Raw genomic sequence first — 25,369 nt, 5'->3', positions numbered from 1 at the left:
ACAAGTATTCGCGACCGTCCCGCTTGGCTGCTCGATTCCGACCTTTTCTCCACACCCCTCTCCGCAGGCCCCGCGCCCGTCCGTAGTGGAGAGGGTTTATTCATCTACCCGCCCGTGCGAGAAAAATAAAATGGGCGCGCTTACCCGCAATAAACCCGGGGCGCGAAATACAAAATTATGTTCATATGACCGCATACGATCTGTACCGAACATAGTCCTTACTTAGCCCATAACAAAAGTTCAAATTATTGTACTGAATGTTTTATGGTAAAGTTTACGATTTCCCATAGACTTGCAAAAGTTCCGCCCTTAATTGAGAGAAGAATAATTTTTCGACTAAGAATTAGGGCTGATGGCTTAAAACATATTTTCAATAGTACATATTTCAAAGGAACGCTTTATAAATTAATTTACAAATTGATATTCGCTTAGCGGGTGCGACTCAGAGCTTTAGAGCTTTGCATAAAGTTCACGCGTCGCTAATATATTCCACGATCGCTGAGCTCACAGCCTTTAATAGAATTCTCGATCGACTCAAATGTTTCAACGGTATTATAGACATTAGAGACGATGAGGCTTTGCACAGACAACCTGCTCACAGAACACATACTAGTATTACTAATGTGACGTATGCAAACCAGTAAATCCCGTTGTTATTACATCATTACTAATTTTAAAATGCGCTAATAGATTCCGAAGTTGTAGAAAAATTGAAACGTGATTTGAGTTTTAGAACTATAATTTTTGCATCGCTTATAATTTTGATTTGATAACACTACTGGCATATTTTAAAAGATACACTTCACACACATTAAGTCAGTCAGCAGCTTTGTAGATTGATGTAAGCTTAGAGTTTTCAGGTTCAGGCTTTACTTCTTTTCTTTGGACCTTGTTGATTTGTACAAAGTTTTCACTGTCTTTTAAAACTGTAAAAGCCACAATATCAACCAACTTCGGTAGTGCAAAGTCGTCATGTTGCTACTTTACCAAATTAACTTAGATTTAATAACATTAAACAAATTTATTTAGCTCTCATCGTGTTAGAAGTACCATATTTAATGACTCATCTGTTTGTATAAGATATTAACTACGTACTGAGATAAACTTTTTTGTTTCATTGATTTTTTTTATTAAAATTATTTACGCAACACATCCTGTTACGTAATGCAATCTAATTTAATACTCTTACGTTCTTTGGGTTATCTTTTACTGGTGTCTAACTCTCTCATGTCTTGAAATAATACCTGTTTATTTACTTCTCTTTACTTTTTTTTCACCGTGACGTCATGAGTGAAACGTGGCAGTATCTGCGTAAACGAAGACCCGTATTAGATGACCACGCAGGGCGCTGGACAGGAATAGGCGCTACAGGTCTACTAATACTACGTACTCCTGTTGAGCCGTGGTAAAAAGGGCGCCGTGGAACTCTCCCAGGACCGGCAATGGAGCGTGAAGCAGTTTAACAATATAGACAAAACGACAATGTATATCCAAAGAAAAGAGAATCGGTAAGTTATACGGTGGATGATTATGGTATTATGCAAGAGGCTTTTACTATGTAGTAGTATGGTGTGGTCTAATAATATTTAATAATAATATGTTCATAACACTATTAATAATATCCTTGCTCTGTTAATTCATAGGTCTGTGTAGCGACTTCGTAATGAAAGGTGTGTCGCGTTGGAATTTGCGTTAGATAGCGAACGATTTCCACGTCACGCAAATTGCGTTTTCAATTAATTATCCATTTAATATTCCACGCTTTAATAACGCACTGTAGTAGATCGAATTATTAAAAGATTTATGCAATATTTCTTGTGTATATATAAGAAGTAGGAATCATTCAGTTGAAAAGTTTAAATAGATTATTTAAAATCCATGAGTACCTTTATTGAGTTTGCTTACTCGTATGATTTTTAAATGCCTCGATTCAAAAATTATTCTGATTAAGTAACTTGTTCTATGTCAATAAATGATGGACAAAAGAACAATAGATATATTTGCGATCGTTAATCAGAAAAAACCTCACAAGTAAGAGTTTACGCTTATTTATTTAACATATTATTACACACATAAATTCGGAAGTTCTATAAACAGAGAAACGCGAGGAGTTGACAGTTTAACGTAGGGGTTTTGATATACGGGTATTTGTTTTACTTCACCGACAACGGAAGCTGTAGTCGTATGGAAAATCCATTGCTTTTTGTTTTGTTTAAATTGATATTGCAGTACTCGAATGTACAAGTATACATTCGTTTTTCTTTCTTGGAGTCGAAAAATAAGAACGCGAAACGAATATTTATGTTATTATGGAAAAAATAGTAATGAAAACATTTCAATCTTCCCCCACGCGGAAGATGTCCTGGTCAATAGCTAGTATGGTATTTTAAAAACAGGCGTTCTATAACCGTCTTATCAGAAATATTGGAAGTCCTCCTTCGTCATCATTATCTTAAAATAAACTTTGTCAGTTATTAGCCTTAAGGCTTTTTATAAGATCTTTCCATTTTTACTGTATTTTAGGTCAACGAATAAAGTGAAATACCCTAAAACACGTTTTGTGGTATCCAATTTCTAGCTACGGACTATTAGATTAGTGCAACTGGGGTATACCTCATAGGCAGCTGGTACAATTATTTTAAAAAGCTTTTTTAATAGCATTGGACTATTTCCAAAATTTCTTAATGTGACATGACACGAACATATTATAACTACAATTAACTATGCGGGATGCGACTAAACGCCATCAAATAATTTACAGGGCTATTCTGTGGTCGAAATCTGGGGCGGTTTCAAATAACTTTTCGTAGAACTGGTGGAGCGTGGTGCCAAATATTATTGTCCCATTGCCATTGCCAGATAGAAATTAGAAGTCAGTCGATTGAACTGCCTATAACATTGGGTGCTGTTACATTTAATCATATATAAGCGGTTTTAGATAGTTAATCAATAAAGAAACTAACAGTTTTGAAAAGTACTTTTATGCACTAAAGAAATACAAGCGAAAAAACAGAAAATACTTTGGAGAATGAAATCTTATCTATACTAGTCTATACTAGAATTATAAAGAAGAACGATTTGAATTTTTGTACATTTTTATATGTATTGAAATAACTCAAAAACTATTTTAACGATTTCAAAAATTCTTGCAGCATTAAAAAGCTATGTTATCGTTGAATAACATAGGCTATATGTTTACTTGTTTTTTATTTCACATGGGTGAAGTCGCGAGCAACAGCTAGTAATTTATATAGTGCGCAAAAAGACCCGCAATTCTTAAATACATGACCACTTTATATTTCTCCAAATTAATTAACATTAGGGAACTTAACCTTGAGATGACTTTATAACATAATATTTAAGTGAAAATAGCACGAAGACAAGAATTTTCAAACCATCTCATTAATTTTTATTACCTGTGTATTAATTTTTATATAATATGGTAACATTACCTAGAAAACTTCAAATCGTTACATTTAAACGTCAGTGTCATATTTCGTTGTAGGTTTCAAAACAACACTTTCAATATAACTATTTTTAGTTTTTTTATCCTCATTCCCACGTTTTACATTTACAAATCGGTAAATGGGATCATTTTACAATTAATTTATTTGTATTTTATGAGTAGTGTACTTAAAAGTGAGCGTAAAAAATCATGGGGCGAAAATTGCAAGCAAAGCATATCTCTAAAAAACGAAATGTTGGAAAGGAGACAAATAAATTCCAACTTCAAAAGCGGAAAGAGCTTGCTGTTTTGACGGATAAAGTGCTTAAACTGACCAGTGTATTCCGGACTACTGGTAATACACTAAAAAGTTGGGATCATCATTTAGAAATCGACACTATTATAAAGGAGATCATAAACATCGAAAATGCTTTGTACCCCAAAGAACCTTCGGTCGAACGCAAAGAAAAATTGGATAAATATCTTATCTGGTTGCGTGACAATGGAGCACTGTTTCAAGGTAATTGAGAATAATAATTTTCTTTAATTCTACCTTTTGTCATTAAATAATCAAGAAGTCTTGTTATAAAAAGTAATTGCAATCAGTTTAGGTCAAGGATACAACTATTGCTTAGAACATTGCTAGGTATTGCAGTGATTATGATTATAATTGTGGTTTTGTAAAGTACAAATTGGTAACTGTGTTTTGATATTCCCAAAACTTGTTAGTCATCAGAAAGCTTTTATACAGTTTTTCCTTATGGGTTTTCGTTTAAACTTATGAAAGAAGAATAGTACATTATGATACTAAATTGTAGCATGCAAATTATAAATTCAATCCTTTTTAAGGTTATGAATTTGACATCAATGAAAAAAAATTAATGTGCTTTTAAACTAGTCAATGAAATAGTTGATATTTTTAACCTAGTTGGTTAATTCAACTTGTTGGCTGACTCAGCGCCAATCTCTAATACTTTACAACTAATTGAAGGAAACTTTATGACAGTAGTGCTTGAGGTAGGAACATTCTATGCAATTTAAATTAAGTTTTGTTGAGGTAAACGACAATAAATTTAATTTCAATTTTGATATGCAGTATAAGTATACTTAAAAAATTGTTGGAATTTATAGAAAACAATAATGGTAGAGTTAATTCAAATAATATGTACACATTCTACATTGTACTATTTTGTTAAAGAATCTGTATTGTTCTAAACAAAACTAAATACTTTCCTCAAATTGAATTAATTACAATACTTAGAATAAATCAAATGTCTAGTACATTAAATATTAGCTCATGTATTTTCTGTATTTGTCAATCATATATTGCTTTTATATTTATTTAGTAATTTATTATTTTCAGGTGTGGAAATAAGTGAATTTGAGGGATATGATATGGGTTTGAAGGCAACTAAAGATTTTAACGAAGACTCCCTCATTCTGACTGTGCCGGGGAAAGTTATGCTGAGTGAAAAAGATGCTATAGAGTCCGAACTTAGTTCTTTTATTAATGTTGATCCTGTATTGAAGAATATGCGAAATATAACATTGGCACTGTATTTGCTGTTAGAGAGGAGCAAGTCAGGTAATTAAAATATCTATACTTTGAAATTGTTAAATCTTTACTTTATGGCCTAGCTTTTATTTGCTACTTCATCTGCACGCAATTTACAAAACATCTTTCTAGTTTTTGTTACTTGAGGTATATATTTTAGGTTTATTCATAAATATTAATATTTCATCTTTGTAATGTAAATACAGATAATTTAATGTGATAAAACACTTTAATCAAATCTCTGCAATTTTTGAACTTTCAGAGTCATTTTGGAAGCCATATATAGATGTTCTACCAGAAAAATACAATACTGTTTTATACTTCACAGCTGAAGAGCTAGCTGAACTCAAGGTAATTGTTAACAGATTATTAGGTTAGTTAAATAATTTATAGTTTTAGATTAACATTTCACTATCCTACTTCCATAGTGTTGACGTGCAATGTTTTCCTCCTACAAATAACTCTATCATCCGTCATCTCAGTCACCACTCTTTTCTTGACTGTATCACCTTTTACATAATCCATCCATCTCTTTCTAGGTATACCACTACCTGTCTAACATATCGTTATTTTAAATTTCTTATTAACTAATTAGAAGGAGGGGAGATCTAATTGAATTTTTATAATCTTCTTACTAATATAAAATGTGAAAGGTGCTTGATAGATGTTTGCTGTATGCGTCTAAAATGTCTCTTTAGGTCTTTTTGTAATAATATACCAGTCTAACTTTTTTTTAATTTCTCAAGGATCAAATCACAGACAAATGCTACTGTTCTTCAAATATCTATTTGTGCTCAATAATTTAATGGCCACTGTTTATTTTTGTATTTCTAGAATTAAAAATACTAGCTTTCGTCCGCGACTCCGTCTGCGTGGTATTAAAAAACAAAAGTGAGTAGCCTATGTGTTCTTCCAGATTATCGTCCACATCTATATCAAATTTCAACGAAATCCGTTCAGCCTTTTAGGCTACAAACTCTAACAAACATCCATCCATAGTAACTTTCGCATTTATAATATTAGTATGATATATTTTACAGCCCTCACCAGTGTTGGAATCATCATTGAAACTCTACCGAAGTATCTCAAGGCAGTATGCATACTTTTACAATAAGATTCAAACAGTTGATATGCCGGTGTTGAAGAGTTTACGAGATGTCTTTACATTTGACAACTACAGGTAAGAAAAGAAACACAATGCAATTATTATTTTTATTCCTTTCAAATAATAACAATTGTAATTAATTATTTTTAATGATTGCACTCATGCCATACTATCTTATGAGAAACAACAATATCTTTAGGCAAATTTTACATTTAATTGTTTAAAAAAAAACATAATTTCAGATAGTCTGTAGTTTTCATGTGTCAATAACATATTATTTCAAAGGATAACAATAATAGATAATTAAACATAATAATATAATAGGAGTAAAATTTTTATAAAGCAATTTTCAGTATTATAATTTTCATTGAAACCAAAACTAGAGATATTTACAATATAGATTGTCATAAGTGCTCATTTAGGAAAAATTTAAAACCTTAAAATATTTAAATAAAAAAATAGATTACATTGTCCCTTAAATAAATCAGGTCACTTAATTTTAAAACTACCTACTCCATTTAATAGCATTAAAGTCTTTGTGATTAAAAGTTACAAATATGGTTTTCTTAGACTATCCCATGTGTATTCGGGGCAATCTTTATCATGGGGTTTCTCTAAAGTATCGATTGAGTAAATATTTGAAGATAACATTGGACTTAAACTGCGCATGCTGCTAGTTTTAGCGGTCATCCTATTTTCAAATACAGGAGACGGTATTCTATCTTCGCTTGAACCATATTTCCTGATAAACACATGCTGTTGATGTTTCCATCTAAATGTTACAAATGTTAACAAAAATAACACAGCTATTAATCCTACAATACTTGCAGTGACAACAGTCGCAGATCTTGTATTATGGTTTATTGTCTCTGGTACGATTTTTGGAGAGTTCTCTTCGCTTTCCAAAGATTTAAATTCGACTTTCTCTTCAGACGGGTTGTGATCAATTCCTTGGACATCTTCTAGAACTATTAAACCATCTCCGTTTATGTCTTCTTCGAGTACAATTTTCTTAACTGTTAAGTCTGACGTATCTGGAACAGTGAATGTTAAAATTTGTTTTATCTAACTTAATATTGAGGAAAAAGCTTGCTGAAAACTTTAATCATGTTAAAAATAGTTTAGTTTAAAAATTAAATGACTTAAAACAAAAATTATGCGTTTATCACATAGGTTTTAGTATAAGCATTACACGATTGCGTTCATACATATAACCAGAAAAATTCTAAGATATTTGAACTTTATATGTACTTACCATTTGATGCTTGTTCAACCATATTATCAGATATATTACGACTTCTTTGTATTAAAGAAAATATTTCATTAAGTGTGATCAAATCTTCATTACCACGACTCTGTCGTGATGTTCTGTTCGTGAGTAATGCTGCTATCTTATCTTCGTTCTTCACATTTTTTATATTATTGGGATTATTCGTATTGGTTTCGACAGTAAAGTTGGTTATTAACGACGATATCCCTATATTTTCAGCATTTTCATTAACATTGTTACCGAAATCCATCATCATTGGTATGCTTATGTATTCAGTTTGTGTTACGTACGGTACAGTAGTTGTTGGCTTCGCCGTACTATTATGTGAATTGGCTTCTAACAGCGCTCTCAAAGGATATGTTTCCCTAGATATAGGCTCAATGAGAGACTTGGAGAGGAAAGGTTCAGGCGGATTAGGTTCTCTTGACGCATTATGGAATATATCTGCTAAATGTACATGACTGGAACCACGCTCTCTATGCTCCAATAATTCAGATAATGTCATGTTTCTTTCCCTCAATATCTTTGACAATGTAGCGCTACCTGAAAATAGAGTACATATTTTTAATATTTTAGATTATCTACTATAGATATTCCACTTATGTGGACGAAATATTATAGTTAAAAGATTTTTTTTAAATTAACTTATCAGTTCAAAATACTTACTTAAAGAATCACGGAGAATTTCGTCTATTTCAAACTTAGCAGTTTTCTCTGTAGTGCTAACGATTGGCGCTGCAGTTGTGGAAGTTTTTAATTTCTTCTCACGCGGTCTTGATCTTTTAATAGATTTTTGAACAGAGGATTTCGTTGAAGATTCTTTCATTATAAGATCATCTAACGTAGTAACCGTTTCTATTGGAACTTCGCTTACATTGTTTGGTTTAGGTTTCATTTTTGCGATAAATTCAGATGCCGATACTAAATTCGCCATTTCGAATAATTCTGAAAGTAAATGTTCCGGTGATGTTTTATTCGTTGCAATCTTATGCTTTGATTTTATATTTCTTAATCTGTTTACAAAAGCTTGCTGCCTTAAATTGGTTATGTTGTGTCGCGTTCTTACTCTAGAAGCTAGTGATGGTCTTATTGAGGGGATCATTTCGTATGTCGTTGTTTCAATAATATTGACCGTTGTCGTAGGTATTGTGTCTGTATTCATGTTTGTTGTTTCCATTTCGGCTTCATCGCTACTTTGTGTATTGAAAGCATTGAATTGGGCGATATTGTCTGTTGTGGTTATTTCTTCAGGCATCGTTGTTGTGGTTACTTTATCTGTGTCTTCTAAGTTCAAGTTGATATTTGTATGTGTTAGATTTTTAATTGCTGGAATAAGTTCTTTCCATTGTCTGAATTTAGTAAAGTTATTATTTTGATATCTTCTATTGGTGATATTGATCATATCTCTACTTAGCTGCCCCTTATAAGAATTGTTACCTATTGGTCTCATGCGTAGATTTATCCGAACGGCTGTAGGATATCGTCGTCTTTTACTAACTACAACTGTTTCATTTGAAGGAACATTATAAGTTTGATTAATTAAGGAGTTGTTAATGACATGTGACCTAAATTTATTTACAGTGCTAGTTTTGGCAGTAACGACGGTTGTTGTAGATTCTGTAGTGCTATGTCTGATTGTTGTAGCAATTATTTCTTCCGAAGAAGAAAGTTCGTCTAAATTGATTTCTTTTTTGGCATTCATACCATGTTCAAAAACGCTATGTGTTTTGATTGTGGAGAATCTAGACGTTCTGGTTGTAGGTGCTTTGGTTGTTGTAGATAGCTCCACAATTGCTTCTTTATCTGTTTGTGGTAATTCTGTTGTTTTTAATACTGATAGGGCATTTTTCTCGCCGCTGAGCAAATCGGCTAAAGTTAGATTATGCTGTTGCAGTAATTCACTAAGACTCTTGCCTTTGGATTTTTGTAATATATCTTTTAGCGAAATCGGGTCCAAGGGTTTACTCTGCAAAGAAATATTTGTTGTTTCAAAACATATTCAGTAGAGTTACAATACAATGAATATTAAATACATAATGTTAAGAGTTACAAGTAAAATGGGGTAAAAAATTTAAAGTACCGTAAAAAAAATGTTGCATTATCAAGGTGCGTTAAAGCTATTGGTGCTTGTATTTTATCCTTAATTTTCCTCAAAACAATATATCGAAGACATTCCTACAAATATATACATGTAAAGTATACATTTTTAGATAAACTAGGTAAATAAATTTACCGCGGGTCATAACATTATACCTTATTGTTATTCCTCGTGATGAAAATAAATACTGTTTCAAATAGTTTAATTATGTTTTTAAACTTACTTGTTCTGTAATGTCATTTAAATTATCCTGGCCAGGTATTCCGTTTTCGTTTCTATTTCGTGAGATTTTAATAGGGGAACCATTTTCCAACGAAAATTCTGATAGGGATTTATTCTCTTTTACTTCGGGATTATTTTGTTCTTCATATTCATCTTTATTGGCAGGAAATTGTATTGGTTCGTCATCATCGTCTTCCGCCGTAACGTCTACTGTCGCAAATGCATTTCGATTTTTCTCTTCGTTATAAAATTGATTTATGGTTAGCCGTGGTTGGTGACTCTCGCTATTTTCTACTTCAGCGTCATAGTTTGTAGTTTCGTGTTTAGGACTTGCTGCATTATTATCCAAGGTTTCATCGGCGGGTACGTCACCGAACTCGCTGAATTCATGCCACGACTCTTGATCTGATGTTCTTTTCGGGCCTTTTCTTCGAAATGGTCTTGGACTTTCTGCAGCTTCCGTTCGTGCATTCCACTCGTCGTGTTTGGTGTCAATCTTTTTGCGGCGTCTATAGGGTATCTCTGTTAGAGGTCTATAGTTGTCTGTATTGTAGGGTCTATACTCTCCCGGTTGTAGATATCTCTCCTGAGGTCCGTGAAGAGATGCTTGCGGTCGACGCCTGCGTTTTCGGATGGGTCTGCGACGTTTTGGTGGATCTTCAAGAGATCCGTCCCATGTATCGGTTTGAGTAGAATGCGTCATCATGGGCTCTATTTTCACTGCTCTCCATGGCTGAAAAAGTAATTGTACTGACTTAAAAAATGAACTATAATATAGTTAATTAGTTACTAATTTACATGTAATACACATAAATAAATACTATCGTTTCCTAAGTAAGACACCGCACCTATAAAATAATGAAAATTTCATGAATAGGTATGAATGTGGAAAGTGAAATACACGCTGGAAATATGTCACGAACAGTAAAATTTTCTATTTTTCCGTATCGATAAATTATTAACTATATTATGTAAGTTGACAATATTTTGTATGATTTACTAAAATTAAGAATCTTTTTCCCAAATTAATGTTGATTATGTTTTTTTAGTCCTGGTATATTCATGTATGTTTATCTGGTTGAAATTAGCATATCAATTTGATTGCAAATAACACATGTGTTTTGAATAGCGCAATCAAAAGTGAAAACGTAAAAGTAAAAATGAAGCAGTTGCATTGAATAGCGCCGTGCGACTTGCCTCGTGGGTAATTGTTATTACCTTTTGTTCCTACACAAACACTACATACTAGCTTAATTCCTTTTTTGCTGTTTCGTAAATTCTGAACAAAATGTAACACTTGCTGTACTGGAGTATTTTAATTGTCATTTATTCATCATTAGCAATAACCTGGTAGCGTCTACGGTGTGCTAAGTAATAAATTCTAATGTGTTTTTATTAGTCAAAATAGAAGGTCTCATATGATTAATTTTACCAATATAATAAGAAACCACTAGCAAACCCGCAATTTTATTAATAACTAGCTTTCGTCCGCGAGGAATTGAAAAAACAAAAGTGAATAGCCTATGTGTTCTTCCAGACTATCCTCGACATGTATGCCAAATTTCATAGAAATCCATCCGGCCGTTTAGGCTACAAATCCTAACAAACATCCTTCCATCCATCTATGTAAACTTTCGCATTTATAATATTAGTATGATTTAATTTTTAATTATCCTCCCCTTTGTCAAATGATGGTGAATTTTAAAATTGAGATAAGATCTTTGAGATTGAGAGAAGATCAGCCAACATCATTTCTATGTTTCAAAGTTCATTACCGAACCATACATTTTTCCGTTTGAAATTGAACGTTAAAGTCGTTGTATTAAACAACCGTACCTGAAAAATACTGATCAAACAATCGTACATACAGTTTACGTGTTATTATGCATATATTATCTCATAGCAACGAAAGCTGTTACAGCAGCGATGGCATAATGTCGAGAGGAAAGTTGAAAGCGACCATACTATACAAATACCGGTTCTGCTTTTGAACTTGCACTGTGGGGGCTTATGTTTTTAATATATCGATAGGTTAAATTCGATTACGATATTACGCTATGATTGTATTTATGCTTGTGTATTTTTTTGTAATTATTACATGTTTAAAATATATCAGATACAGTAATTTGTTTTGATGAATTCAAAGTAGCTCGCTTTTTTAATATTTAACGGTTTCTATTGCATGATTGATTTATTTCTGTTTGTTTATAATTATTGAGACCACCTGTTGGAGATACGTTTTGAATTCAAAATACATTTTAGTTCATGCGAACTATGCAGATTGAGATTTTTTAGAAAAGTAAAGAGATTATGAAATTCATAAAATCATCTGATTCAATTTGGACGACAATATGGTATTTTATTACTGTTTTTGTAACCTTAGGTAAAGGTTAATAGAGAATAAATATTATGTTCACTGTGAATTATTTAAATACTTATGAGAGTGGCACGTTTTTATCAGTTATGAAAGAAATTGCTGTTTAACAATAATTGCAAATTCTTTCTACACAAAGGATATCAAACGGGTTAAAATTTTAATTTCAAATAAGGTTGCAATGATCCTTCATACATATCTAATTATTTCATCAACAATCTTTTTGCAATATTTTTTTTTATCTATATTTTTTATAGATACGAACAGAATTGCCATTGCTGACACATTTGCAATAAACATGCAGGTCTCTTAGTTTTTCAAACAAATTAAATGAGAGGGCAGTATATATTTCGTACAATTATTTCCCTGACGGAAACTGAAATACAAAGCGTCATGATGTATGAAACTTATCTCAAGTGTACAAAATGCCTTCAAGTTGATAGTCATATGTTAGAGCAATCGCTTTCATATTATAGATTCGATTCCAATTGTATTACGGCTTTCACATTCGTAGAGTGATTGCTAGTCATTTTATGATTGCAAGATTAGCTTGCAGGCTGAGTGTCTTTTGTTTGTATGTTGAGGTCTTATCCAAATTGCAGTGACGTTTGTTTTAAAGATTTTTTTATCTAATACTAGTTTTCCCCCGCTACTCCGTTCGCGTAAAATTAAGAAAACAAAATTGAGTAGCCTATGTGTTCTTCCAGACTATCCTCTACATCTGTAACAAATTTAATCGAAATCTGTTCCACCGTTTAGGCTACAAACTCTAACAATCATCCTTCCATCCATCTAAACATTTTCATTTATAATATTAGAATGAAGTATGATTCTATGATGTCTTTACTATTTCTATTATCTACCAACAAGTTCCAAGCCCGGCCTACTTACATTTCCAGATCAGAGATGTCTGATTTCTTTAGAAAACTTGTTTCCAGAGAGTATATACTTATCAGACGATATCATTTATTACAAGAAATTGATCATAAGAAATCATAGTTTTGAACCAATCAATTTTTTGATTTATTCAAACTTTTAAAGTTATACAGTTAAATGTTCTGTGCTACAAAGGTCTATTTGTTATTGTCATATAAGACAATACAAAAAAATCCTCTAACGATTGACAAGAAGAGGTGCCTAAAGTCATATCTATCACAAAAACGTATGTTACGTCACACATTCCTTTCTTATACCTAAACCTGCGTACCTCATTATCGGTAATTACGTCTACCATTTCCCTTTATACACAAAACAATAACATTTTAGGTTTACGAGTTTTAACAGTAGCTGACCCATTGGTGATATCAAGAATGTTTTTTTTTATCAAAGCATAATAGATATTGTTCTAATACATTCGATTTAACTAGTAAAAGTTCTGATATGTATCTGTATGTATGTAAGATGTATGTAATCTCACTCTCCACGACTAGCGAGTATTTTGAGTGTAGGCAGGACATGGAATGACCCGTGCCCAATTCTCCTAAGAACCCCATCAACTTCATGATGTTGCCGGTAACCTCCATATTGACCTTTGTTTAACAGTTGTATTACTTTGAAAGTTTTTTGCTGCACTTAGTATTGTTGATTTTACAGTAATGGATACCTTTAGTGTAGATTTTTTACTATTTATAAGGCAGTTTCTAAGCAAAGTCTATCATGGTATTGCCTACATAGCGATGGTTTCAAGTGAAAATTTCACTTCAATACCTAGTCACTGTGACTACTATAATGATATAGAATTCTGAACGAACAAATATTAATATTTATTAAATAATTCAATTATGCTCAGGATTTTGTTATAACTTTTAATGCTTTAATCAATATGGGCGATCTGTGAATAACCACACCTTATTACCAGCATAAAGCAGTTAATAAGCATAGCAACAAATCGTTGTAAATTAATATCATGGGTCTACAGTTAATAATATAGTTAGTCATAGACAGTTTAAATTAAATTTAAATGTAATTACCACATCGTAATTGGTGGTGTCCGTCTCCATTGTCCTCGGTCGTAGTTCCCGTGCATACTCGTCCAAATCTTCTTCCGCAGAATTCACAATAATAACCAGTGCGGCCAATGTACTTAACAGCGGCATGGTTCTTCGCAGATATACACCCATATTATACCAAACAAAAAATCCAAGATAACCTTAGTTTACACAAAATTCACTTGAAAACACCAGAAGAAAAATCCGTTAACGCCTCTTGGAGACAAAGAATGAAAAATAGAATAAAAAAGGAAGAAGTAGAAAAAACAAAACTGATATCAACTTCACATACAACTGTTGGCGATTTCGAATCGTTCGATTTTTAATTTCCACATTATCACTGTTTTATTTTTAAAACTTTAAATTATAGCTGGTCGCTAACAATGTACGAAACAATGTTACTGGCTGTTTGAAAATTTAAAAAATAAACGTTTTTTTACCGAACTTTGCGGTTTTTTTTCGTATAGGAAAGTGACACACGTTGGCTTACGACTGCTCGATAGGTGCGAATGCGGGAGCTCGCTGGCCGACTCGCAGATTCATGCCCCGCGCTTTGCACTAAGATGGAAAACGAACAATACATGGAAATATAAAATAAACTTTTCTTCCATTGAATTCGGTAAAAATTTATAAATATGCCTATATTTATTATCAATCAAATTTGTTTTGTGAAAGGCAATTATTCTTCACATAAATCGATACAAACGATTTACACTTTTTACTGAAGATTTATAAATATAGTCCATTCATTTTTAACCTCTTTTTTTTAATTATGAAAGAACTATTATTCTTACAAGTTTATAAACTCGTAACGTCATCGCATAGTCATCATTAGTATTCTTTATATTTGTTATGTTTTTAAAAAAATATAAATTTACTGACATGTTTATAAAAACCATTTGACTAATGGCTTACCATCTTTCTTAAGAGAGTTTATGCTGAAGGTGCTCCATGACTGCGCCAATTAAATTTCTAAATTAATTCTCCTCTGGATTATGTGAGTATTTAACTACATACATTAGTTGACATACATATTTAATACGGCTTCGCCCGCTTGAAATGGAAAAATAATACAAAATATAGTCTATGTTACTCACAGATAAATTACCTTTTTAATGGTGAAGGATTTTAAAATCGGCCCAGTAGTTTTTGCTTGAATCAAATACATACAAAAACCGAAAAATACAAATCTTTCCTCTTTATAATATTAGTATTGTATAGTATTAATTGATAATCTAGTTTGTCGTATATCTGTCGATATTCCAATTTTGAATTACAGAGACGGCAAATCGAGTCATTTTAGTCCGTGAAAAGAAATAACTATTAGACATAGTGATAACAAACTCAACATGTAACTCTCTTTATATTCATGCCAAGATCTGTAAAAGCAGAGTCTCCCAAACGAGATTAATACTAGTCATTAACAAGTAACAAAGGCTTCAATGGACGTAAGGACGATAGTATTAGGCATTTGCTCCTTTCTAGTTAAAAAAATGAATGTTCATTTAGTTGTAGATATGGTGGTTATTGAAGGTGGCAGTTTATAAACATAGCATTAGCATGGAGTAATCGCTAGTATATCGCTGCACGATGTATGTGAAACGGTATGCTCGCGCGCCGCCTCCTGCAAGGAATGCGACGTGCGGATAAATATCTCTGTTACTCTTTCACTACATGTTAACGTATTTCATTATTGAACTAGCTTTTGCCCGCGAATACGTCCGCGTCGAATTAAAAAACACAAAAGTAAGCCTATGTGTTACCACCCTACGCTGGTCTACCTTCTCTTATTTCTGATTATTAAAAATGTAGAATATCTGCACCGTGAAAACCTCTATCTTTTGTTTTGAAAACCCTTTTAAGGGTCCAAGAAATTAGAGAAAGCAACTGGCTGTTATCAGCCTTACACTATAACAAGGTTAAAAAAAAAGCAAATGGTTAAAAAAAAATTAAACAATCCCGTATTGTGGTGGTCGGAATCAGAATTGATTTGGCACGCCGCGGTGACTTTTCTTTTGTTCTTTCTTGTAATATTTCGCTACATTTTGCGTTACATAATAACGGGTAGGTAGAGATGTCATCGTACGACACAATCAGAGCGTAGTGTAATATCAACATATTGTAGTGAAAAATGTTAACGCTGGGTTGCTGAAGTTTCCATTTATTTTATCACTAGCTGTTAAAAAATAACAAATTAAAAAAAAATACTTAGCCTATGTTATTTACAATTAAATTACCTTTCTAATGATAAAAGAATTTCTAAAATTGATCCATTAGTTTTTGAGTTATTTCAATACTTACAAAAACACAAAAATATTAAAACACAAAAATACAAATATTTCCTATTTAAAATATTAGTATAGATTTACTAGTTATTCATTAGTGTTAGACTGAACCAAGTTTTGAAAGGGTCAAAATCTAGTTAGGTAGTTTAGAAACGCATTGAATGGAGTTATCGAAACATAAACACTAACGAACGGTAAAAGTACTTGGGAAACCGGCCATAAATAAAACATTAGGACTAGTCGCACATTTCTGGTTTTGTTGAGACATCATCCATTATTATTTATTACATCCTCTATTAATTATTCTTAAACCACGTTTAAATGTATATTTCAATAATGAACCAACGAAAAGATACGGTACGGTTTGAATTGTTAATAGCTCTTAGTGTTTCTTAAATAAAAATATTCAATTATTAAATATAATTAAGTTGCAATGCATAATCGACTTTCAAACGTTTTACCGTATTGGAAGATTCTCAACGGTTTATGTAATATTTACAGCTTTCTACATCGGTAAGATTTTGTTCGTGAATCGCAGAAATGCTAAATCATCAGTTACGCGTTATTATACATTTGTTTCGATCATTTGCATCGATTTATAAAGTGAAAGAATGATAAATTAACCAATCTAGAACAGTAAGAGCGGGCGCGCAATTGTGACTTAATTATCGCACAACGGTTGTGCGATTGTCGATTGTTTCGCAGCTAATTTCACAGTTTAGTAGCACACCTAAAATGGAGTATTGTGCGCACCTCCGTATAATTCTCATAGGAATCAAAGCGAGACAAAATAGTTGTTTTGGTGTGCGCACGCTCTAAAGATACTATGATTTTAAAGACGTTATATACTTTTATTGGTCTACTTTTTACTTTTTAATTGTAAACATCGGTTTGTAGGGCTAAGGCTTTCACCTCTATAACTAATGTGTTTGTGAAGATGTGAATAGTGATTGATATCTCCGACTACCCACAGATTTAGGATAAAATACGTGAGAACATTTTTTTAATTTAAACAATTTAATTAGAAGTACCATAGAAAATCCACTAATGAGTTATGTAAAGATACAACTTACTTTTTGTTTATTTGTGTAAAAATTACATAAGTATTCTACTTTGTACCATAATTATTTAAATAAATAAACGTTTTGTAATTCAATTTAAAATTATATACCACTAGCTTTCGCTCGCGACTCCGTCCGCGTGGTATTAAAAAAAAACAAAAGTAAAAATCTATGTGTTCTTCAACAATATCCTCTATATTTATACCAAATTTCATAGAAATCCGTTCAGCCGTGTAGGTTACAAACTCTAAAAAACATCCATCCATCCATCTAAACTTTCGTAATTATAATATTAGTACGAGTATGATTGGAAGTGTGATGTAATTTTGTAGTATAGAATCTATAAACTCTCTCTTGAAGTCGACAATAATGAGGGTACATTGACCTTATCACTTGTTTCTCGAAGCCCGACTAGAGTCAAAGTACGTAATATCTCACGCCTTGTCATCTGCTAAGCGACTTGGAAAGCCGGAATTATCGCTCCACTGGTGATACTTGTTGGTGTTTATAACTTTAATCGTTTGAGTTTTGTTTATCTTTCGCAGTACCACAGCAAATTTTAGCGTAAAAAAGAATAATTTTCTGGAGTACAATTCTTGTAAGTGTAGCTTATGCTGTTTGTTAAAATATTTTGCGTGATTTGTTTTCAAGAAAGATACCACAAAGTTTATTCTTTACCATGTTACGTCTAGACAATGCTGTCACTTTCAACGGGATCATATTTACGCAATATTTCGCACAACCGCACTTGGCATAGAGCCGAGAAAGGTAACGAGTACCCATTACTTCTTTCGTACCTTTTCGACATTTTATGTAATTTTACTTCGGTTGTATAATTCTATAAATAATGCTTTTTCTTTCGATGTGTTGGTAACATTTGGCGTCTTTCCACTACTGTTTTTTTATTTAAATTGAGTCCATGTATGTATTTTTGGTGAATTTGCCATCAAGTTCATGAATGGACTACTAAAGTGTTGCATTTGGCAATCCTTGGTAGCTTAAAAAGAGGATACCGCTTTGGAAAGTAAAGAAATTTTGAAAGTAAAATCAGTACCAAAATTCATTAGACAATCGTAAAATTGTAACAATCGTCAACAAAGCACCGGACGGGCTGAGGCGTTATTATCATAACAGAATCGCGCATGCTCGACGCCGACAATTTGTAAATGCCTCCTCCGAAGCAGGAAGAACCGACTAATAGAAGAAAACAAATAACCATTGTTTACAAAAGATACGATCTGCAGCCGAATTGTCAGATTTGAAAGGATACAAAGTACTAAATGTGTATGAGAGAATGCAACTGATAGCTATAAATGAATTAAGAAGTATCTTGTAAATGTCAATGTATTTTTAGTGATCAATTACGATATAATTAAATATCATACTTCTATTATAAATGCCATAGTTTAGATGGATGGATGGATGTTACAGTTCCACGCGGACTGAGTCTCGGGTGAAAGCTATAATATTACGATATAATTAAATACGACTTTGAAGGTGTGAAAAGTCACTAAGGAATTAGTAAATTAATAAATTCATTAGTGACTTCCGTCATAGTAACGTTGCATGAGTAGGTTTTTGTAATTAATAATTAATTATGTTTACGTTTTACATAATTAAATGAAGCCATTTTCCCATCACAAACTGCAACGTTGATATTATGTAGGTACAATGAAAGGAAAGCTTGCTAAATGAGTTTAATTATCTCTAAATCTTATTGTGTTCATGTACTTGCTTTCGCTAGCTTTAAGTGATATTTTGTTATGTAATTTAACTTTAAACGAACTTCTAGTTATCCATCACACTTCCAACTTCCTCTTAAATATCCATAACATATCTTACTTCTAACTAATATAACCATTTCCCATGAAAGTTTAGATGGATGGATGTTTGTTAGAAGCCGAAACTGATAAACGGATCACGAAGAAATTTAGCATAGATATAGAGGATAGTCTGGAACAACTTATAGGGTAGTTGCTTTTATTTTTTTTATTCCATGGAGAACGGGCGATATCTAGTGTGTAATGAATAAAAAAACTGTCGTTAGTTTGACTATTTATCATGTCCACTCAGAAATAATAATCTTCAGCACTAAATTATTCAGTCCCTTAACGCGTTTATATTCATATCTCGTAAATGCAGATGAGCTGGTTATCCCTTACGTGTGAGAGTGCATCCGCATATGGTATAAACATTATAGGTAATGCTGAGTAATGCAAATTTTGTATTCAGATGGGCTGCGTCAACAGTGATGACGCGTCAGAACAACATACAACTGGCAGACGGCACTATGACCGCTTTCATACCGCTATGGGACATGTGCAACCATGAACAAGGCAAGGTACGCAGTCTTAAGAAACTCTATGGCCCTTAGTTTATGATAATATAGATTTTTTAAAGACAACTAGTCTACAACTAAATCTGACACACTAAGAACTATTACGTGGTCACCAAGGTTAGGTTTTGTGTAAAAAAACACTATATAAGACTGTCTATAAGTGGCCAATAGTATACTGCAGTACAACATAAACTAACTGTTGCTTGCGACATCGTCCATGTGAGATTTTAAAAAATGGAAAAAAAATTGCCCATGTTACTCTGCGTTAACGTAGCTTTTAAATGGCGAAAGAATTATTTAAATCGGCTTAGTAGTTTTTGAGTTATTTCAGTACATACAAAAGTACAAATTTCTCTTTATAATATTAGTATAGATGAAATTATGGAAATTATTCAGTTCTTTCATTTGTTGTTTTTACCAGTACGAAGCCGGGTCGGTTTACCAGTGTGGAGAATAGAGCTGATGTAACGAACAATAGTCAGGAAGACTTACATCAAAGCAAAACCTCTACACGCTCTTGGAATAATTATTGTTGTTGCTTAATTTTCTAGTTGGTTATGAGATATACGAGAAATTAATGTTAATTGAGATATGATTATTAACTTTTATAAGAAAGAAGAGATACCATAGATAGAAAGGAGATTTAATTTAAATCATAATGGAACGTAATCCCCGTTTTTAAGTTTTAAATTAGCTTGCTGCAACTAGGAGGAGAATAAATGCTTTTTCGTGTTTATTCCAAACATATTAACATGGATTCATTTATACACCTACGGTCTCATAATATTTTGGATAGAAATTCAATCTCTAGTTTAACTATCAGATTTGATTTAACATCCAATGTTGTTAAACGTTTCAGATAACGACGGAATACAGTGAGGAGAGGGATAGAAGCGAATGCTTTGCTCTACGGAATTTCAAAGCTGGTGAACAAATATTCATCTACTATGGTGCAAGACCTAATTGCGATTTGTTCCTGCATAATGGGTAAGTAACAAGCAAATAATGCAAACAATGAATTACAAAGTTCACATGTTTAGGAATAAAAAAGGTAATAAGCGATATCTGAAAGTAATTATGACTTCATCAATTTACCCTATTCCCTACAGTGGGTCGGCATATCTACTAATCTATCTGGAGACTTGGATATCTGAATTCACTCCCTTCTTTTTCATACAATCTCTTAATTATATCTTTGGACTTCTAAATTTTAGTTAAGCATATAACTCATTATTTAGACTAGAATTAAAACTCTTATAAAAAGGTGATCTAAAAGGATCAAATTAGCTATATATCGAAAAATAAAAAATAATTCTTGGATAAATCTTGCATGAATCATATTCACCCTTTATTTTTTTATTGGATTGTTTATTTGACACATCCTTACAAATAAACTCGAGGTAAACATAATATTATTGTTGTTATTAAAGGTTTAAAAACTGTTGATTTATTTTGAAAATATGTCATTAGATGTATAAATAATCGATTGTAAAATTGTTCTATTGAATAAGTCTATTGTTAGTTAAATAAACATGTTTGTCGTTATTGTATTCAGAAGCAATATCGATGTTATAATTCAGATGCTATCGATTACGTTTACTTATGCAATTATTCGATATAAGAATACGAATCGAGTTGTAACCTCTACTTGTGAATTCATACGGGATACGTGAATTTATTGATTGTAGTTTTGATAGAATCCGTGATAAAAGTATTACGAATTTTTATTATTTATGAAAATTACTGCATATATAAAGATAGTTTTTTACTGATTTGTTTTAAAGCTTTTATATTTTAAAATTTAATCTAAAAGTTCTGTATTAAATAACTTTTGTTGTATAGGTGTTTTATAAATAATTCAGTTCTTTCCTATAATAATTAATTATTTAAATTATAATTATAATTTGCCAATTTTATTTGTTTACATTGAACGGTCTCCGAAAACATGCAGAAAGCTACATTATCACTTACTAGCTTTCGCTCTCGACTCCATTCACGTGGAATTAAAAAAAAAAGTGAGGAGCCTATGTGTTCTTCCAGACTATCCTCTACATCTGTACCAAATTTAACCGAAATCCATTCAGTCATTTAGGCTACAAACTCTAACAAACATTTATCCATCCAACTAAACTTTCGCATTTATAATATTAGATTAACATAGGCTATATTTTATATCACACAAAAAGTATGGATATAATAAAAGATGTGATATATATTCTTCGGTACCCGGGCATAATAAGAAAGGATCGCTTTCTCTGTATCTCCCATTCTTGAAAGTATCGATAATTTCTTGACCATTTCTCACCGGATCGTTAGTTTCTAATGTTTACTTGTCAGTTTCGTGTACCCGGATAACCCGAACGACTCGCTGTCGTTGGCGCTGGGCATCAGTTCCGGCGACGCGGCGCGCAGCACGCGGCTGGCTCTGCTCAGCAAGCTCGGCCTGTCGCACCTCACCTACTTCCAGCTGTACCGCGGAGAGGCGCCGGTCAGCGCTGAACTACTCGCTTTTATACGGATATTTAATATGAACCAGGGTAAGTCGAATTTTCTAACATCTTAATGACTGTGCTAGTATAAGTAAAAATTTTGTTTGTAGTATAATTGTGTTTATGAAAAAAAATATATTAAAAAAAAAATGAACTCACTAGTGTTATAAGGATTACGCAACAAAAAAAAGCAAAAAAGAAGAAAAATGAACTGCAAAAAAGAGTACGGGCCAAGAGTCTGTAGAAGTTGATAAAAAGAACATCTTTTTAACTAAAAGGTAACTGCCGCCCGCGACTCCGTCCACGTGAAATTAAAAAACTTATATGTATTTGTTTTTTCAGGTTTTACATCTATACCAAATTTCAGCAAAATCCGTTGAGCTGTTCTAGGTACGCAGTGAAAAAATATCCATCCATCTAAACATTTGCATTTTTAAGATTGAAAAAAAAAGATCGCTCTTGAATAGATTGATCTTCGATTCTTAATTTGTTTCTGCCGCAAACTTGGCTGAATAACTTAATTTTTAGATTCTCGAAGACTAATTTTAGCAACTACTTCTGTTCAGTTAAGCATACAATAGCGCCTTTGTTTTAAGGGCACGCAAATGAAATAGCAATTCAATTAATTGCATATTTTTATTCATAAATTCCTTAACGCACCTTCAATCTAAGTACTGTTTTGACTATTAAAATTAATAACTAAAAGGTCTATCACGAAAATTATGATTGAATCCTAAATATTCACGAAGTGGGTTAAAATTAATAACTATAAAATGCCCTAGCCCGAAAATTGTAGTCGAAGTTTCTTATGTAGTATTTTTTTTGTTGAAATCTGGGGGGGGGGGGACATGTGAGATTTCTACTCACTGAAAACCCCTCGGTGGACGCATTCAGGTGCGATTTGAGGGTCCCGGAATCCACTACCCTTTGCTCGATCCCTGGGAAATTTTTTCCCAAATTGCAACACGGGACTACATCGTGGCGTTAATCTGCATTGATTTTTGTCCTTATGTGGCATAGCAGTGGTTATTGTCGTTTACCAGTCACAATTTAAAAAAAAACTCCTGTTCAGAGGAACTATCAAAGTGGTCCAATGCCGGTGTCCCCGGCGAGCTGGTGTCGTGGGACGAGGGCAGTAGTGCGGCTGTGGGCGGGGAGCTGGAGCGCCGCGCGCACGGCTACCTGCTGACGAGGTGCAAACTCATACGAGCCGCCTACAAGGACACAGAAACACCTCCTGATAATGCACACAGGTAATTGTAAAAAACTAATAATATGCCTACATGTTAAATAAAGAAAAGTTTTGGGGCTTTTTTGACATTGAAAAGTCAAATAGTCAAAATTTTTAACTGGCTCGGTAAGCAAAGTCATTATTGCTCACCGGCCTAAAGAAGTTATTGCACTATACTTCTAAAATATTTATCGTGTTTATTCACTAGCTGTTGCTTGCGACTTCGCCCGCATGAAATTAAAAAGATTAGTAAAAAGCCGACGTTACTCACTAATAACATGACTTTTTAATAAAGCAAGAATTTTTGAAATCAGTTCAGTAGTTTTTTGAGTTATTTCAATACAAAAATAAGAATTTTTCCTCTTTACATTATGAGTATAGATTCAATGCTGAATTTGTATGATTTGGTTTACCTCTAATGGTTTTAACTATTTTGTTAATGAAAAAAAATTACGATAATGTGATGACAGCGCCATCTACTGCGTTCTGTGAATCTAAATCACCTCAGTTAAATATAATTTTGTTTCCAGGATAAACATAAAATTGCTGAAGCAATGCGAAGTACAAATATTGGACGGTGCCATCAAGTACCTGGAGAAGTTTCTAGAACAACTGCCCGCCACCCACAAATAAATCATATCACGTACCTTTTGATTATGAACAAATTATATACAGTATTTATTTTATACAAATTTATACAAAAATGTCTTTGATTTTAATTTTTAATAATTTATTGTGAAATCGATTCAACGAATTATGTAATATTTTTACTTTGTTATAAGTATTGTTTGTCTGTGTTCATTTACCCCATTTTTGTGTGTAAGTTAATAAATGTTGTTTTTTTTTATTTTTATTTTCTTTTCATTTTTGATATACCTTGACTATCGCCTGTTTTAATCGCAGCAAGTAAAATGATATTTCGAGTGTTGCCAGGTTTAAACTTTTTTAAATAGTTATGTACTAAAATGTGCCAAAACCGGAAAAAAAATAAAATTAATAATGTTTTCGTATACTTAATAAGTTATCGGGAAAAATTGTAAAATTACTTTAAAACGCAATATCGAATTGAACATCAATATTAAACCAAATACAAATTGCAAAACATATTTTATTATTAGATTTGTAATTGATAAAAAAAAACATATAGACGAATTGAGTACCTCCTTCTTTTGGGAAGTCAGTCAACTAGTCATAGGTGTTCATTCATCACTAAAACGTTCACACAATTGAGTGTTTTTGGTCATTTTAAAACTAATTTAAGTGTAAAAGAGATGAAAGCTACTGTATACATGTACAACACAACACTGCACGAAAAACGCTAACATTATTTCGAAATTTGACATTTGCATGTGTTTTACTAGTTGCGATTAAAAATAGGGCTCAGTTAATACTGGTTATCAAGTTGGACAGTTTACACTTATTTTGTCATATTTCAACGGAGTAAAACTCAAGTTACGAAGTGCGGAAAGTAATACATGAATTTATCAAAACAAAAAAACTAACGAATGGGAAATATAATAATTTTCACATGTTTAGTTCGATTTAGTTTACTTACTTTATTTTCAATTTAATATATCTAGATTAAGTGTACATAATAAATTAATCCAAAATTAATATTACTATTTACAATTTAAATAATTCACAAATATAGTTACCATAAAGAGAATAAATAAAATATCATTGTGTAAGATTACATCAAAATTTATCTTGATTTTAGTAAAAAAAAATGTTTAAACTTTTTCACGTAATTTCCAAAAGATTTGTTGCCTTAAAAAAAACTATATTTAATATTTAATTTTCATATAACCACCATCTTGACTTATCAGTTAGGGGTCCATTTACTAAACCAGATTCCATATTTCTATGGAATTTATGATAACATAAAATGATAAAATAAACGTATTTTAC

General features: G+C 32.3%; 2 protein-coding genes across 2 annotated transcripts; one reads left to right on the top strand and one right to left on the bottom strand.

Moving 5' to 3' along the window:
* Positions 1-3,485: 3,485 nt before the first annotated feature.
* Positions 3,486-24,311, top strand: LOC106104404 (histone-lysine N-methyltransferase setd3). Its single transcript, XM_013284449.1, has 9 exons — positions 3,486-3,965; positions 4,809-5,030; positions 5,263-5,351; positions 6,041-6,180; positions 19,636-19,744; positions 20,601-20,728; positions 22,079-22,278; positions 23,303-23,483; positions 23,992-24,311. Exons 1-9 carry the CDS (start codon positions 3,656-3,658, stop codon positions 24,092-24,094), a joined length of 1,482 nt encoding a protein of 493 aa, XP_013139903.1. The 5' UTR covers positions 3,486-3,655; the 3' UTR covers positions 24,095-24,311.
* Positions 6,489-14,546, bottom strand: LOC106104403 (filamentous growth regulator 23). The gene is made up of 5 exons (XM_013284448.1): positions 14,040-14,546; positions 9,697-10,428; positions 8,042-9,341; positions 7,361-7,918; positions 6,489-7,139 (listed from the first exon to the last, which is right to left on the bottom strand). The coding sequence occupies exons 1-5, from the start codon at positions 14,187-14,189 to the stop codon at positions 6,655-6,657; spliced, it is 3,225 nt and encodes a 1,074-aa protein (XP_013139902.1). The 5' UTR covers positions 14,190-14,546; the 3' UTR covers positions 6,489-6,654.
* Positions 24,312-25,369: the final 1,058 nt, after the last annotated feature.

Source organism: Papilio polytes, unplaced genomic scaffold, assembly GCF_000836215.1.
Source record: "Papilio polytes unplaced genomic scaffold, Ppol_1.0 DF823688.1, whole genome shotgun sequence".
NCBI lineage: Eukaryota > Metazoa > Arthropoda > Insecta > Lepidoptera > Papilionidae > Papilio > Papilio polytes.
Note: the sequence above shows the minus strand (reverse complement) of the source record. Positions and strands in the feature narration are given on the sequence as shown.